Source organism: Prionailurus viverrinus, chromosome C2 (genome assembly GCF_022837055.1).
Source record: "Prionailurus viverrinus isolate Anna chromosome C2, UM_Priviv_1.0, whole genome shotgun sequence".
NCBI lineage: Eukaryota > Metazoa > Chordata > Mammalia > Carnivora > Felidae > Prionailurus > Prionailurus viverrinus.
In genome coordinates, this window is record NC_062569.1 from 155,381,991 (window position 1) to 155,400,225 (window position 18,235).

General features: G+C 53.6%; 1 protein-coding gene across 3 annotated transcripts in view; it reads left to right on the forward strand.

Annotated features, from left to right (window-relative positions):
• Positions 1 to 18,235, forward strand: part of FAM3B (FAM3 metabolism regulating signaling molecule B) — a 57,888-nt gene that overhangs the window by 10,744 nt on the left and 28,909 nt on the right. The window contains exons 1-2 of one of the 3 annotated variants that reach the window (XM_047874106.1): positions 4,766 to 4,837; positions 11,536 to 11,679. In XM_047874106.1, coding sequence (XP_047730062.1) covers positions 4,819 to 4,837; positions 11,536 to 11,679 — 163 coding nt within the window. In that variant the 5' untranslated portion in view covers positions 4,766 to 4,818. Of the gene's footprint in view, positions 1 to 4,765; positions 4,838 to 11,535; positions 11,680 to 18,235 lie in introns of those variants that run through there. The other 2 variants (XM_047874105.1, XM_047874107.1) reach the window with 2 other exon arrangements.

An 18,235-nucleotide genomic window follows, 5' to 3' on the forward strand; every position in this document is an offset into this window, starting at 1 on the left:
AAAGCTTTCTAAGATACTCTAACATAAAAAGGTGAGTTGTGAAACACCACGTACAATATATCTTTTGTGTAAAAAGGCTGAGGGAGATATGCGCAGGCTTGCGTATGCGGAGACAGGCTCTGAGGACCACGGGGAATGCTAGGGACAGTAGCTGTCTCTGGGGACTCTGGGGAGGGAACCCTGGACCTAGCGGAGGGAAGGGGCCTGTTGAGGGGGAAGGGCTGTGCAGATGAGCCTGTGGCCCAGCTGGCCCACACACGCATGAGGAATTGAGGGGGAACTGTGTGCTGTGTTCATTTCAGGTGTAAAACACAATGAGTCAGCATTCTATGCCTTACTGCTACACAGCGCTCACTGCCAGCTAGTTACCGTCTGTCCCCATACAAAGGCATTCCAATATTATACTGTACCTTTCAGCCCTGGGACTTATTTATTCTACAAGCAGAAGTTTGTGCCTCTTCGTCCCCGTCACCTGTTTCACCCATCCCCCCAGCCCCCTCTCCTCTGGCACCCACCAGTTCTCTGTATTCATGAGTCTGTTTCTGGTTTTGGTTGGTTGGTTGCTTGGTTGGTAGGTTTTTTCGATTCCACATAGAAGTGAGATTATGTCATATTTGTCTTTCTCTGTCTGACTTGCTTCACTTAGCGTTATACTCTCCAAGTCTATCCATGTTGTCACAAATGGCAAGGTTTCATTCTTTTTTTATAGCTGAGTAATATCCCATTATATATCTACAGCAGATCTTCTTTACCCATCTCTCTATCGATGGACGCTTAGGTTAGTTCCATATCTTGTAGTGCTTATTTATTTAAATTTTTTTTAGGTAATGTGGCTTTATAGTACGCACAGGCAAATACCACAGGTTTTTTGCTTTTATGTGTTTCCGTCTAGTCTTCTTATAGGCATAAATGTCTGCTTTTGTTCCTGCTTTTTCACTTAAAGTAAATTTCATGTATATTTTCCATGTATATTACAAGTAATATATAATCTTGATACCAATCATTTTAAGTTCCTGAGTTGAGTTCCAAGTGGGTAATAGTAATTTATTTAAATAGTCATCCCGCCTTTTATTAGCCTCATAGATTTTTTTTTACATTTTTACTGTTCGTATACATAGCATTTACTTTTTATAAAAGAAAAAAATTCCTTAGTATAGATCAGCAGAAATGGAAATTATATCATTTTTTCTTCTCAAACAATGGGAGCTGCTAGGGAGAATTGATTAGACATGTTTGTTACAGACCGGCTGAGAATGGGGAACAGGGTCTAATGCAGGTGATTAGAGCAAAATGAAAACACACCCTAACTTAACCAAGGATGCAGAAAAGCTTATACACTGAAAACTAGAAAACGTAGCTGAAAGAAAGGAAGGAAGTCACCAATAAATGAAAAGACACCTGGTGTCCACAGATTGGAAGGTTTATTATCATTAAGCTATCAATACCACCCAAAACAGTCTACAGATTCAATGAAAGCCCTATCAAAATCGCAATGATGTTTTTTTTTTTTATGGAAATAGAAAAATCCAACCAAAAATTCCAGTGGAATCCGAGAGGGCTCTGAATATCCAAAACAATCTTGAAAAAGAAAAAGTTGGAAGGCTCACACTTTCTGATTTCAAAACTTATTATAAAGCTACAGTAATCAAAAACGTGGTACTGGCATAAAGAAAGATTCTGTATACATCAATGGAATGTACCAGAGAGCCCATAAAGAGACCCTTGCATATATGGTCATATGATCTTGGACAAGGATGCCAAGACCATTCAATAGGGAAAGGACAGTCTCTTCAACAAATGGTATTGGGAAAAGTGGACATCCACATCAAAAGAATGTCGCGAGGCCCTTCCCTAACACCACATACGAAAACTAACTCAAAATGGATCAAGGACCTTAATGTAGGTCCTAAAACTGTAAAACCCCTAGAAGGAAACACAGGAGAAAAACTTCACAACACTGGCTTTGGTAATGATTTCTCGGACGTGACACCGAAAGCACAGGCAAGAACAACAAAAATAGAGGAGACTGTATCAAACTTATCAACTGTGCATCGTAGGACACAATCAACACAGTGGAAAAGCAACCTGCCGAATCAGGGAATATATTTGCAAACAATACATCGGATAAGGAATTAATATCCAGGATATTTCAAGAACCCCTACAGATCAGCAGCAACAACAACAAAATCAGACTACAAAATGTGCGAAGAACTTGAACAGACATTTCTCCAAGGATGATATGCAGATGGCCAAAAAGCATACGAAAAGATGCTCCGTATCACTCATCATTAGAGACTCATGCAAATCAAACCACAGTGAGATACCAGCCCATAGCCCTTAGGATGGCTACTATTTAAAAAATTTAAAAGCAAAACAAAACATGTGTTGGTGAGGATGTGGACAAATTGGAATACGTGCACACCAATACTTTATATTAGGAATATAAAATGGTGTAGCCACTGAGGGGAACTGCACGGTGGTTCCTTAAAAACTTATAAATACAATTGCCATATGATCCAGCAATCTCATTTCAGGGTGCGTACCCAAAAATAATTGAAAGCAGGGTCTCGAAGAGATGTGCATCCATCTGCTATGTTCATAGCAGCATTACTCACAGTAGTCACGAGGCGGACATAACCCAAGTGTTCATCAACAAATAAATGGATGAACAAAATGTGGAATGTATGCACGACGGAGTATTATTCAGCCTTAAGAAAGCATGAAATCCTGTCGAGCGCCCCTTGAGGCATCCAACGGATGCCCCTTGAGGACATCATACTAAGTGAAATAAGCTAGTCATAAAAAGACAAATGGTGGAGGCTCCACTTCTGTGAAGTATCTAAAGGAGATGACTTCATAGAAAAAGAGTAGAATGGCGGTTGCCAAGAGCGGGGGGTGGGGGGAGGGGAGCTGATATTAACGGAGACAGAGTCTCAGTTTCGCAAGACAAAAATGTCCTGAATCTGTTGCACGACAATGTGAATATACTGAACACTACTGAGCTGTACGCTTAAAATGTAAAATTTTAAATGTGGCAAAAGACAGTAGGTTTTATATTATGTATTTTTTTACCACATTAAAAAAAAAAGAAGAAGAAAACAACAGGACATAAACGCTCAATCTCCGAAGTCAGGTGAGCCAAAGGCAAAAAGCTGAGACTCTTGGTCAATGAAACCAATATCCACTTTATTAAAAAATTTTTAAAATTATTTTATTTTATTTTTATTTACTTTTATTTATTTTTATTTCTATATTTTATTTTTATTTTTATTTTTTTATTGAGAGAGAGAGAGAGCATGTGTGTGTGCACGCATGAACAGGGCAGGAGGAGCAGAGAGAGAGAATCTCGAGCAGTCTCCATGCTCAGCGTGGAGCCGGACGGGGGGCTTGGCAGCACGACCGTGAGATCACGACCTGAGCCGATATCAGGAGTCAGATGCTCAACTGGCTGAGCCGTCCCGGCGCCCCCCAACATCCACTTTAATGAATCGATGCGCTTGCTCAATGTAACTTAGGAGCAGCTGGAGAGCAGCCCTGAAGCGGCATCCCAAGGGAAATGTGCCATGCTGAAGCTATGGTACAGTTCTCAAGCCCTGGAGCTGGGAGACCCCGTCTTCGGATCGCCCTGATGTGGGGAACCATTGGGGAAGGGGGTGACCTGGAGGACTCAAGCCAAACTGTCCACAGGACATGTGTCCCCAGGCTCCCTAGATGGGGCCACGCAGGAGCTCCTCAGGAGGCAAAGACCACGATGGGGAAGGGTCACGGTCAAGTCCCTTTTGACAGCCCACAGGTTGATGCGTATCCTGGGACTAGGTGAGGGGACTTTGTGTTGCACCATTGGGGCCTCTGGGCTTTTCCGGGGAAGAGAAACAGGGACCAGCAGAACTGTGGGGGCCACGGACTCGGGGGGTGGGCGTGGGTTTTTTGCAAAGACCTGTCCACCTGGAACACTCTTGCTCTGCGAAGGTGACCAACTGCCCTCGGAGCCTTAACTTACCCTTGGCAGTCTGAGGCCACGATGACTATGGTGTGTTCCAAAGAGCTGTAAAAACCTGATGGGTGTCTGGAATGTGAGTCTACACAGAGAGAGACTCTTCCTATTAGGAGCTGGGGCGTCTTCTGGGAAGCTTTCTTCGAACACCTGCCGGACTGCGGCCCTGGCAGCCCCGGGCCTCCATGTGAACAAAAGGGCTTGTAAACCTGTGACCCTGACCGATGGCGCCCGGGGCACTGTCCCTGCCACATTTCCCCAAATCAGGCCCTGAGGTTAAAAAAGGACACGAGGTGGAGGACTGTGGTGGGCGGTGGGAACGTTCTGGATGAAGCAAGGAGCCTCATGACTTTGGCCCAGGGGCTGTTGACCGCTAGCCTGGACCCTGCTAGCACTCGGCTTTGACGATTCAAAGGCTCAGGACATGCTTGTCTTTGTAGCTGTTTCCTCTTGTGAGACATTGTACTGGGGGCTGAGGCCGCGAACCGTTCCGGGACCCAGTGTCCTGCCTCAGGAACAAACCCTGCTCGTTACTCCTGGCCCCCTGTCGGCGGGGCGGAGGGAGCATCCCGCCTGGGCTGCCGGCCCGGGGCTCGCGGGCGCCGCCCCGCGCACCTGCCGGCCCGCACCTGCCGGATCTGCAGGCACCTGCCGGGCCAGCACCCGCCCGGCCCGCACCCGGCCCGCACTTCCGTCTCGGCCCCTCCGCCCGCCCTTTGCTCTCCTTCCCCGCCGCTGTGCGCTTCGAGGGCGCGTCTCGGTGCCTTCCTCGCCACACGGTCCCAGCGAGGTCCCTCGGGTCCCCAGGGAGCCGCACCTGGAAGATGCGCCCAGGGACGACCGGTGAGTGCTGCGTCCACCGCAGGAGGAAGAGGGGACCTTGGCCGGGGAGACCCGCCCCCTCGCCTACCCGGGACCCCTCCCGGTGCCTGCCGCGGCCGAGCCCGAGGGCGGGGCCGGCCCTGGGGCCGGGTCTCCTCGTAGCCCCGGGATCTGAAATGCGGAAAGCGAATCCAACAGGGGCCAGTTGGCCGGGGTTCCCGGCGCAGGTAAGACCTACACCGTTTCCCGGCTCCGGGAGTCTGACGCTTTGCCTGGAAAGTAGGTCTCAGGTGAGCGCAGGCACAGCCGGACCCAACGAGCTCCAGGAGGACGGGGCTCGGTCCCGGGGAAGGGCGCGTGTGCCGGCCGGGAAGTCCAGGACCTCAGGCGCCAGCAAGGGGGGCGGGCAGCTGCCGGCTAGAGGCACTTGTGGGCTCCACCTGGTGGTCCTCTGGCTGGAATCAGGGGTCATTAGCCACAGGTCAAACTGACCAGCCCAGCAAATTATGGAAAGTGGAGAGGACAGTGAGGCAGCCGTAAAAAAAAATTTTTTTTAATATTTAGTTTTGAGAGGCAAAGACAGAGGGAGAGCAGGGGAGGGGCAGACACTGAGTCTGAAGCAGGTTCCAGGGGAGGGGCAGAAAGAGAGAGAGAGAGAGAGAGAGAGAGAGAGAGAGAGAGAGAGACTAGAATCCAAAGCAGGCTGAAGGCTCTGGGCTGTCAGCACAGAGCCTGACGCAGGGCTCGAACTCACTCCCAAACCGCAAGATCATGACGGGAGCTGAAGCCAGACGCTTAATGGACTGAGCCACTTGGCGCCACCGGGAGGCAGCCTTTTTAAGTCCCTGGGGGATGTGGGTGGGCGGGACATGGGGAGGGACTAGCAGGGAGTGACCCGTGTCACTGACTGTAACAGTTCTGGTAGCATCTCTCCATAAGGCCCTTGTTAGTTTCCCCAAACACCAAAATACTTGAGACCGCAGAAAGCCTGGGAGGAATAGGAAAAGGGAAAGAAACACAAAACGGTCATCCCACCAGTCATTTGGTCTCCCAAAGCCGGCCTTCCTGACCGTGGCCTCTGTCCACAGTCACTTGCCTGGCTGCCTGGCTTTACAGGGCGCCCTGGGTTCCTGCGTTAACCTGCCCCACCTGCCTCCTTTCTGATTGGTTTTGCTGTTTCCTTCCTATAATCTGAGGGATCCGGATTCCTCCTGGAGCCGGTATGCAGACCTTGCCCAAAAAGGGGAAGTTCAGAAGTGGAAAGATCTCTTGGCCTCTTTAGCAGCCCCCTCCCCTCCCTGGGGGACAGCTTGTCTGCCGGGAGGGGGTCAAGGACCCTCTTTCCTTCTGGCACTAGCTTTCCAGCTGTGTGGTCACAACTCCAGAGAGTTCTAAAGGCCACCTTCACAGCTCCGGACCCAAAGTTTGGAAAGACGGATTTGAAGATTTCTCTTTACTGTGTGGAATAGTCATGTTCTCTACAAAACTGGTGGTTTATGAACAACGTGGCTTTTGGTAACTCGTGTGGATGGTAGGATACATGGGTGGAAATACATGTCTCTTTTTGTGGGGGGAGAGAACATCTCCCCCAGGACACTGGCTTTCGTGATAGCTATTTGGGAAGATTTTTTCCCCCATTATTTCTGTATTGTATTCTTACAATGTTTTGCCGGTTACTTGATGGAAAATGCTGAATACTCTCAGATTGCTTTCCCCTCCCTACACCTTTTTCACACATAGCCCTATGAGTCATTGCACGAATCATGTGGTCCTTTCACACAAGGCTCTGACACGGCACCAGATTTGTATTTATATGGATGTGTGTGGTTATGAGAGAAGGTCACCTGCGGTAACTCAGAACCGTGTTGCTCTGGACTTTGTGAGCCAAGGATTTGGCAACGTTCTTGGAAGTGACATTTTCCTGGCTACTTCAGTCCAGCCCTGGGTCTGTCCCAGGCAGAAAGTTCACAGGAAGGACATTTTCAGATCGAATGGGTGAAGTGAGTTAAGCCAGCACCGCCCTTCGCCCGTGGGGCAGCTGCTGGGTGGTGGTTGTCCTAACTCCGCAGAAGTGGGGCGTTGGTGTGCGAACCTTACAAGGCAGGTTACCTTCCAAACCTACTGTGGTGTTCGGGTGTCATACCTGCCAGTCTCTCTGCCCCCAAGCCCCAGTCAACAGGACAGCGACAACTGTGGACGCTGAGGCTGGCTGAGCCTGGAGCCACACAGCAGCCAAGTCCCGAGTAGGATGAATAGGGCTCAGCCACACCAGCCTGCTTGGCCCCCACCGGGGACAAGAGGGGCAGGTGTGGCCGCCTCCAGGGTGACGGGGGTTTGGGTTCGTGTCGGCAAGACAGCTTCCTCATCCTACTGCACGTTGAAGAAGTCCCACCAAAGAAGGTGTGTTCTTACGGGCTCAGAATTGCCTTCTTCAGGGCCCCCCCCCCAGGTTGGAGGGGTAGGGGGAGCCCTGAGAGCCACCTGCCTCCAGCCTGGCTTAGCGTGAACTCTGGGACTGCTGTCTTCTGCAGCGTAAGTGAAGGGGCCGGGGCCGGCCTGAGACCCCGAGAATCTGCGGGCGCCGATGAGGGCAGGACACACACACAGAGGCAGGAGTACACAGTGATCGAGAGTGTCTGGAGAGGAGTTTCACTGACTCCCTATCTGTGCTTAGAACTGACCTTCGCTCTAGCCCTCACATGTGATGCCTGCCACACGGAAGCACATAGGATACGTATCTGTCAGCCACCGAGGACTTCATTACGTCACAAGAAGAGGCTGGATCCTGGTTACAGGGTCACAGAAGGTCACAGGTCACACATACTTCCTCACCATCCCCCCCACCTCCTCGGAAGCTGCTGGACCCCCTCCCACGCAGGTCCAGGGAGCCGTCTTAGCTGAGGTCTGGCTCCCACTTTTCCCAAGATGAGTCCTCACCCGTGCCCTGCTGGGGCTCTGGATTCTTCTCTGCTGCCCAGGGTCTGAGGCTATCGCCACAAACTGCCCCGTGTCCCATCTGCTCTCCACTCACCCCAGGGACTGAGCTCCTGATGCAAGTGCCTCAGCTTGTCTGGACATTGTCCAGGCTCCCGGGCCTGCTTTCCCCTGCCAGCCGGGATGCTTCTGTGACTGTGACCGGCCTGTGCACTGGCTGATGGGCTAGCTCATCCCTGGCACCTGCCACCTAGGTCTCACTGTGGACTGGCCCCGGCCTGTGCTGCCCGGTCTCCCCTCCTGCCATCAGGTGGTTCTGGCTCCAGCTCTCGGCTTCTCTCAGCCAACCCCAGAAAGCCGCAAGGTCACTGGCTCACCCCTCACCTGAAGCACACACACTCCATAGCCTTCCGAGGAGCCCTGGAAAATGTCCAGGGTCGGGAGCTCATTGCCTTGCAAGGCAGGCCGGCCACGGTTTATACTCTTGCTTACGAGGATGCACGGGCTCCTTATTCGTTCCTTATTTTCTTCCCCGTCACTTCCATTCATTTGTCCTTGTTCGGCTGGGGACGAAATCACGTCTCCCTCCCCTGTCGCTGTCCTATCCATGTTTGGAAGGTAGCATCATGTTCCGTTCCAGAATTCTCCCCGCTAAACGGCACCTCTGCTCCGAGATCTCACACGGGACGTGGCGCCTGGAAGATCCTGAGAAGAATCTCTCGTTGCCAGTTTTCTTGGATAAAATAGCCCGGCCGTGATCCCCCCCCCGCCCCCCCCTCCCACACACAGGACACAGTGGACTATTGTTGCTTTGAACCCGACACCGTTAATGCTGACTCCATATTTCCAGCAGTCCTACCGCACTGTTTACTCGGTGTGCATCCAACGGAATATTCTGGAACATACGTGGCCCATGGCCCGTGCACTCTCCTGGAGGACCTTGGTGTGCAATGCTGGCAGGGCATGTGAAGGGCTGGTGTGAGGGTGTGTGGCAGGCCGCACTGAGGTCGGGGGAGCCTTGAAGGGAGAGAGAGAGAAGGCTGGGCGTCATGGAGGAGAGCACCCCGTATTCGGAGGGACAAACTCATACAAACGTGTGAGACAGGAGAGGGCCTGGGCTCCCGTGAATCGTGCGACCTGGTACAGAGCAAACCCAGGAGTTGCAGGAACAGGGTCGGCCACACCTGTGGCTGGTTTTTCCAGCTTTGAGGGGTCCCTTCAGTCCTGCAAATGGAGGTGGTCACAACTGCCCCGGGTGCTTCACAACAGAAGCCATCCCCGCAGAACCTTCTAGCAACCTTCGGGACCGCGGGGTTTGCAGAATGGAAGGAGGGCGTTGATGTCGAAGGTCACACTTGAAAAAGACCGACTCATCACGGTCAAACCGAAGCCTCCCATCCTGTCCCATCAGCACGACCCCCTGCACTCAGGAGCCGCCCCCACGCACAAACACACACCGGCTCGAGTTAACATCCCCAGTGGACAACCCGTGGATCGGGGGGACCAACCGAATGAGGAGGCTTCTGGGGGGTAGGCTGGGAGGGCCCCGGCCTCGGAGTTCTGGGCCTTTGCCCCGTGGGCTGATGGCACATTACCGTCCTCACACACCCGAATGTTTGCTACAGGAAGGGACCCACCTTCAAGGTTCGGGAGTCCAGAGTTCTTGGATCTTATTATGCCTCGGTTACATGACCACGTGACCCAGGCGGGACTCCCTTCCCTTTCCTCTCCTGGAGGTCGGGGGCAGGGCTGGAAGCGCCAGCCTTCCGGGCACATGCTGGGCCAGCCCCTCCCTAAAAGCTACCTAAGGACCTCCCCTCCCCCCTTGTCACCTCCTTAGCACGGGCTCAGGTGTGGTTGAACGGGGCTCCTTTATGAACACCGCAGACACTCGTAAGAGACAAGAGATAGCAAGGGTTTTAGGATCTCTTGCCAGGGACAGGGACAAAGACCAAAATCTTTATCATATCCCCTGTGATAAATGGACACGTCATCTGGAAGCCCAGGCGGGTGTGGGCTTTTCTCTCCCTGTCAGCGGGAGGCAAGATTGAGGATGGTCGTGGCCTGGGGAGGGGGAGGCTAGAGAGAGGCAGAGAAGTCCGGGGAGGTGAGATTAATGGTGGAGGTAAACCCATGGAGACTGGCTGATGGATTCCATCAGGGCTGGGTGGGGAAGCATGCCACGAAGGAAGGGTCCCAGCTGCCTGGCACCTGACCCCGTCCATGCACTGGGATGGGCCGCACGCGGGTCAGGAGCAGACCTGGGGGGCAGGGAGGAGGAAGGGTTTTCCGGAACGTGCCAAATGTGCAGCCTAGACATCCCAGGGTGCTGACCGCAGGTCCGCGGTGGGGTGCCCCTGCCAGGAACTCAGAGGATCGTCTGGGTGAGCCGGCCCCAGGGTCCTGAGGAGAGGCCCGGGCTGCGCCCTGGGAGGGAGAGCCGGCAGAGAAGGCCAGCCGTGCCCACAAAGTGGGAGCCCTGTCAGGAGTGGGAGGGTCGTCCGGGGAGGCCATGCACAGGGGAGTCTGCCGTCCAGGGACAGGGCGCTGGCAGCGTGGAGGACTTGAGAGACCTCGACCAGCACAGCCATCCTGAGACACCTGTGGGAGGTGAGGCCTGGAGGCTGTGGGAGGGGACAGTTATTTCTAGGCGCTTGGCCTGAGTGGGTGCAGATGTGAGGCAGCCAGAACATGGTGGGACCAGGCGGTGGGGGGGGGGGGGTCCCTTCCCTTCCCCTTTTCTTTTTCCACCTTCTTTTCTTTCTCCTCTCCTCCCTCCCCCCTGTCCTGCTTTTTCTTAATTCTTAGGACTGGACCCATTAACACATAGTTAAATGCTGATCGGGAAATTCGTGCTGTCTTTGTATGCTGGGCCTGCATCTTGGCACTGTGGGTGATCCTGAACTGAGTCCTGATCTTTGAGATATTTGGGGGCTGAAATCAGAAAGGATTGGTGGCAGGTTGTCTGTGAAGGGACGAGGAGTTGACCCCCTAGGCTTCCCCTGACCTAGGAGTGGGTGATGCCTTTTTTTTTTAAAAATTGGGGCACCTGGGTGGCTCAGTTGGTTGAGCGGCTGACTTCGGTTCAAGTCACAATCTCACCCTTGGTGGGTTTGAGCCCCGTGTCAGGCTCTGTGCTGACGGCTCAGAGCCTGGAGCCTGTGTCTCCCTCTCCCTCTGCCCCGCCCCTGCTCGCACTCTGTCTCTCTCAAGAATAAATAATAAAACATTAGAAAAAAGTGGGAGGAAGGTACCAGAGCCAGTCAACCAGAAAGACTCCCTCCAGGGACTTTCTGCTTCTGCCAGACCTAGGTTTCGCCGCCAACTTGTCTGTGATGATAATGACAGGCTTGGTGGCTGTTCCCAGTGTTACAGGGACTCCAGGTGCTGTTCTCAGTGCATCTTCACAGGGCTCCCGGTGCTGTTCTCAGCATAAACCAAACAAAGTCCCCGCCCTCTGGGATTTTCAGTCTGCAGGCCACTAATGAATCGTTGATGTTAGCATTTGAGGAAGCTGAGACCCAGACCGACCGCAAATATAAAAAATGGGCGTAGAAAACATCCCTAACTTGTTTGCATCTTTCGCTGCTATGGCGACAAATGCTTAGTCTTAGCAGCGCCAGCGAAGCCATCATGGTTTCATCGAGGCAGCCATGGGCCTGACCCGGCTCCCGCTTACCCAGGAGTAATTTCTCCTCGGAGCGCCCTGCAGACATGGTGCAGGAAGGGGGCTAGGATGGCACCTGTTCCCCGGGCATCCACCAGTGTGTCTTGTCTGTCCCCAGGCACTCTGAAGGCTGTGTTCTTCCTCTTCGCGTCCATATGCGCCTGGTATTCTGGGTACCTGCTCGCAGAGCTCATTCCGGAGGTCTCCCTGTCCAGTGCTGCTTATAGCATCCGGAACATTGGTGAGAGGCCCGTCCTCAAGGGTGAGTTCCATGAGATGTGTCGACTCACGGTTCTGAAACCCAGCCGTGGTGGTGAGGGGGCGTCTGGCCTCAGCTGTGCCCAGGCTGGCCATTTGATGTTGATGAAGTTGATCATGATGATGATGGTGATGGTGATGGTGATGAGGAGGAGGAGGAGGAGGAGGAGGGGGAGAAGGGGGGGTAATACTCGCCCCTTGGGCTCCCACACCTTTCCAAAGTAGGCTACCCCTGCTCATCCCCATATGAGATCCCATGACAAACTATGATGTTAGGAAAACAAAGAAACTTCATGTTCAGGAGGTGTCAGATAAAAATAAGCATTTGGAATACAACGCAAACTGGGAATGAAGTGAAATCACAGAATCTCCGTTACGGTCTCCATAGGAAAAGGCGTGGGGCACTCAGGTAGTAATTCGTACCCTTTTTCGAAATCTCATTGTAAGTAGGTAAGCTGGCACGTTTTCAATGCAGAAATGGGTCCTACAAAATTAATTTGCGCAAATATAAAGAACTGGGTAATGATTTTTTTTTAATTTTTTTTTCAACGTTTATTTATTTTTGGGACAGAGAGAGACAGAGCATGAACGGGGGAGGGGCAGAGAGAGAGGGAGACACAGAATCTGAAACAGTCTCCAGGCTCTGAGCCGTCAGCACAGAGCCTGACGCGGGGCTCGAACTCACGGACCGTGAGATCATGACCTGAGCCGAAGTCGGGCGCTTAACCGACTGAGCCACCCAGGCACCCCTGACTGTTTTTATTTTAAATGAAGTTTCCATAGTGAATGTGCATGCAATTGGGTACGCTTACAGCATCCAGACTGCGGATGAGGCTCAGTGCCACGTGGGGCCCACACACATAGAGAACATGGGGGACACCCTCAAAGGGCTTTCTCATCGTCCCCATTGTTATACAAAATGTGCCGTCTGTCCTGGACGTGGGCTTGCCTCTAGGAGCTGTCTCTGAGGCCTGCCTTTTGAGTGGGGCTCCTTCGTGTGGTTTCCCAGCCCCCCCCCCCCCACCCAGCGCAGGCCGGGGGAGGCCCTGTCACCTTCCCCTGCAACTGAAGCACTGTCTGGTTCCTGGAAACCCAGAGGTGGCGGGAGAGCGGGTGACCATGGCTGGTGTGAGGGCTGCGTCCTGGCTCCTGCTGGCAGTCGGCCCCACTTGGGAGGGACACATGACTTCCTGGGCGTCCGGTGGGCTCAGAGTTTGGGGGTTGAGCCTAAGTGATCGATTGGTGGTTCAGGGCTCACGTGGATAAGACATTAACAGGGACCGCGTCGTCCTTGGGGCTCTGCGGGCTTTGCTGTGGGGCTCATTTCGTGCCATTGTCAAGCCCCCAGGGAGTGGCCTCCGTGCAAACACAGGTACCCTTTGGCCAGGCACTGCCTGTACAGCCCTGGGTCCCTCTGGACACCTGCACTCCTCCGTGCCTGTTGAGCACACAGGGACCTAGTCATCCTTGGCTTTGGACAGGGTTCAAGGTGAGCGCAGCTCCTGCCACCAGCACAGGGACCTCTGTTACTCTTGGCTCAGCAGAATGACGGGAACACCCTCCTGGGAGTGTTTGTTCTCATGTCCTCAGTGACCCCCCCCCCCATGTCTGATCAGATCTGAAGCAGAGGAAGGAGTGTGTTGGCCTGTGAGATCGGTGCTGGGCACGGACGGACGGGGGCCCAGGAGCCGGAGGCACCCACAGAGCACTCACCCCCGTGCCCGAGGCCACGCGGGCTGAGCCCCCCTCACTTGGCCCTGACGCCCCTCCACCTCGGGCTTTCCTCCTAATCCGTGGTTTGCTTTTCCACTTCATAAACTATTCTCTGAAAATGACCCACCTCCCGGCACAGCCGCCCAGCCCGGGGAGGGTGGCTTTGGGTTTTTGAAGTTAATTCTCACCCCACGAGTCCGTGCTCTGCTGGGCTCATACCGTCCCCACGTTGGATGTTGCCTCCCCGCCGTCTTTACGAGACGGTAAATCTGAGCTCACCCCAAGTACCCCTGAATCTGGTGGTTTCCGCGACCCGGCCGTTGGGAATCCGTGCTCCGGCTGCCCTGTGCCACCCTGTTCCTCATGTTTGGTGAGAGGACTGACTGCGTCGGCCTGGCTCCTTTGTGAAGGATGCTGTGCTCGCCCTGGAGGACAGAGCGCCTTCCGGCTCCTTCTCTCCCCTCAGGCCTCAGTCTCCCCCCACCGCCCTTCCTCCCCACGTCTTTGACCCTCTGCCCGGGTGAGGGAGTTAACATGCCGGGTTATCACCTACCTGGGCAAAGGCGGCCCTGGTTTGACTTTTCCTGCCCCTTCGCCCCATTTTCCGCTCCAGTCCATTCTCCCAACCAGCATCTCTTGGTGACAGCATCTCTCTGTTTGGATACCTAATCGCAGACAGAACTGTCCTGTCCTGCCGACGAGTGTATCTTGGCATCAGAAGGCGCTGACCCCTTGGCCTGTGGTTCCGTGGCAGGCGGCGACTGGGAACGCCAGGCCTTCGTCCCTGTGCCCTGTACCCTCCTCCGTATACTGCGCGTGTGTGCCTTGCCCGTTTCTCTGCGGTGGTTCTCTTTCTTCTTGTTGATTTGCAGGGAGTTTTGGGTATGTGTGAAGCTACTGATGCCTGATCACCCCCCTCCCCCACCCCACGGCACAGGTCACAATGTACCGTGACCCGTCCTAGCTTACCTTCCGTCTCCCGCGTTTGCGTGTATGAAAGCTCCTGCGTCGACTGCGGTTCTGTCCGGTTGGGGCCGGTACGTGATGTCTAACAGGTATTTTAGTAAGTGTCCGTGGAAGAATTTGTACGTCACTCGAGGGGTGCATCTGGTGGGAGGCCCCGCGTGCCCCACACACAGCTTGCAACCCCAGGCCGCGAAGGTCAGTTTCAGGAGACAGCAAGTGGAAGGAGGATCCCGTTGGAGTTTTTTCTCGAATACTCCAGATACGAGGTCGTCGAATCATTTTCTTAGGCGCTCTTGCGAGAGGGGACCAAGCCAGGCAAATCAGCCGTGGTGAGCTGCCTTCCTAGATTCTCAGCCGAGGTGAGAGGAGCTGACGACTGCTAAATGGCTACCGTTGCACAAAAAAGCCAGAAAAAGTACTTTTTTTAAAAATTTTTTTAATTTTATTTATTTTTGAGACAGAGAGACAGAGCATGAACAGGGGAGGGTCAGAGAGAGAGAGAGGGAGACACAGAATCTGAAGCAGGTTCCAGGCTCTGAGCTGTGAGCACAGAGCCTGACGTGGGGCTTGAACTCATGGAACATGAGATCATGACCTGAGCCAAAGTCGGACGCTTAACCGACTGAACCACCCAGGTGCCCCGAAAAAGTACTTTTTAAGAAATGTTTATTTATTTTTTTTTTTTTGAAGGGGCGGAGGAGGGGTAGAGGGAGAGGGAGAGAGAGAATCCCAAGCAGGCTCCACACTGTCAGCCCAGAGCCCGATGCGGGGCCCGAACCCACGAACCGTGAGATCATAACCCGAGCTGAAATCAAGAGCCAGTCAACTGACTGAGCCACCCAGGTGCCCCTGAAAAAGCTACTTTTTTTTTAACCTTTATTTATTTTTGAGAGAGAGAGAGAGAGAGAGCGAGCATAAACGGGGGTGGGGAAGAGAGGGGACAACAGAGAGAGAGAGGGGGACAGAGGATCCGAAGCAGGCTCTGTGTGGGCAGCAGAGAGCCTGACGCAGGGCTCGAACTCACAAACTGAGAGATCATGACCTGAGCCAAAGTCAGACGCTCAACTGACTGAGCCACCCAGGTACCCCAAAAAGCCACTTCTGATTCTGCTCTTAACTAGTTGTCAGTGTCTTCGAGATCCCTCCTCTGTCGCTGAGGGGACATTGTAAATGCGGTCTACGTCTGAGGCTCTTTCCAGTTCCAAAATCAACCCTGCCTTCCAGGGTGCTGTGTCCTCCGGGATCAGCTGCGTTTCCTGCTTTCTAATCCCATGCCCCCTCAGTGAAGGTGCAATGCCACTCCCTTTGGGGGGACATGGGGACAGAAGCTGGTGGAGGTGACACGGCGGTGTGCCCACAGTCTCCCCGTGGGGTTCAGCATCTTTCTGCATTGGCATCACTGAGCCAGGTGAACCGGTGGGTGTGCCAAGCATCTGCCACCTGTCACCGCCCTTGGGGCATCTGAGGAATCATTATCACTGATTATGAGAGACACCAGCCCTCTTTGGGTGCCGTCCGGGCTTTGCTTTTTGTGGACCGGACTTTGATCTCCTATAGAACAATGAGGCGAGTTGACATGGCTGAAATGCCTTCAGCGCACGCCCGGGAGCACCCTTCCTCTCTGCCTGGAGCACACGGCAAGATTGCATTTCTGAATCACCTTCCTCATTTAAAGGGGTGAATGTAGCCATGGTTCCCAAATCAGGAAGTACTTCAGGAAGACAGGTTCCTGGACCCTGCTCCAGGAAATTAAAAATCTGGGTTCAGGGTGGAGCCTAAGAACCTTTATTTGCTTTAGTTAATGTATGGATAAGAACTAAGGTAGACTTCCCTCAGCAAGAGAGTGATTTCTGGACTGAAATTCCCAGCAGGAGGCCAGCTGTGTGGGAACCACACCGCCCATCAGGACATCGGGTCTTACTTAGAACAACAAGCAGGTTTTATGGGAGACCCATAAGCAGGATACTGACCAGCAGGCTGGCTGTTTGTGCTGGCTGGGCGTCAGCTTCTGGGTGCTCACGAGGGCTTTCCTGTTCAGTCTTTGGGGAATGAATTTCAGGAAAAGTGCCCAGGACCTAGATGTAACACAGTGTCAGGTATTTAACAGGTATTTTTTGAATACCTATCTGTGAGGTCAGACTCTGTGAATTTGTCAAGGAGTGAACCTGGTTGGGGAGCATGGTGGGGAAGAGGCAGGGTTTGGACAGAGCTCTGTCTTCTGAGACGATGTATCTGTCTTTCCACACCCCCACTCCAAATAACAAATACGGTATTTTGTGCTTCTAGGGAATGGGTAGAAGTTTAAGAAAACCTTAAAAAATTTTTTCTTAGTGTTTATTTATTTCTGAGGGAGAGAGAGAGAGACAGAGCGAGGGAGGGGCAGAGAGAGAAACACACACACAGAATCCGAAGCAGGCTCCAGGCTCTGAGCCATCAGCACAGAGCCCTATGTGGGGCCCGAACTCATGAACCGCGAGATCATGACCTGAGCCGAAGTCGGACGTTCAACCGACTGAGCCCCCCAGGAGTCCCCAGAAAACCTTTTTAAAATGCCACACAACCGTCCCCAGGCCCTGTGAGAAAACAGCATCTCCATGTCACTTTGGTCACAAGAGCCACATTCTCCTTGGAGCATCCTATGAAAACCAATGCCTCCCTTCTAGAAAACGCACCCACACACATCTACACGAGCAGCACCTGCATTTTGCAAGGGCCTGTGAGTGGCAGGGCCACAGGTTTGGAAGACCGGCCCGTGGCACTCCCGGCAAAGCGTGGGGCCCTGCTCCCAGCCCACCCGGCCCCCAGGGGAGCTGGCCGCCGTGCAGACAGCAAGTCGGGTCATGCTGCTGACCCCAGGGGAGGAGGAGGCCACGGGAGAACATCCTTATGGGAGCCCTCCTCCCCATCTCCCAAGGACGGCCGGCTGGGAAACTCCAGCGTCAGGCCTGGGGTGAGAGGGCGGGAGGGATGGGCGGGTCAAGTCTGTACTGTGCTTGCCCTGCTGCGCCAGTCACCTTGTCCGTGTCCCCGTGTCCCCGAGCCCCAGCCAGGCGGGGCAGAGGGGACAGCAACAGGAGAACAGGAACAGCTCAGGTTGGGACCCAGCCCTCACTGCCCCACCCAGCCCTTTGTTTCCTCCTGACCTTCACCAGGTCTCTCTCCCAGGTGGAGTCCCGGCTCCTGGCTCTAGAACAATCCAAAATCCCTTTTCCTCTAACCCTTGCCATCACTGTACTAATCTGCTGTCATTCTGTCTCCACATTCCCAGGGTCACAATGTGGCCATTGGGCACACGGGACACTGGCCACCTCCGTCAGTCAACACGGCACTCCTGTCAGCGTGCTCAGTGCATTCAGGACACACGTAGGTCCTTCTCAGCTTTAGGTTGAGAGGACCACATGGCCAGGGCCCTCCTACAGCCTGGGGTGATGGCAAGACCCGGAAGCAGTGTCCTTCTCCGAGAGCAGAGGGCTGCTTCGGTGACTTTTGTTCCAGTTGTGTGGGGAACAGCAGGGTCCGCGCACAAGGGAGCGAGTCTGTGTGCTTGTTAAGGGGACAGGGACACCAACGTTAAGGCAAGGCAGGTACCCGGTAGGATGTATGTGGATCCCCGTTCAAGAATATTCTCTCCGGGTGGGCTGTATACACAGGATGTCTGCGCGCCAGGAGACAGGGCACACCTGCTTTTATTTTATTTTTTAAATGTTTGTTTATTTATTTATTCTGAGAAACAGAGAGAGAGAGAGCGTGTGCGAGCACGCACACATGGGAGGGGCAGAGAGAGAGAGGGAGAGAAGGAATCCCAAGCAGACTCTGCACCATCAGTGCAGAGCCTGGTGCGGGGCTCGATCCCACGAACCGTGAGATCGTGACCTGAGCCA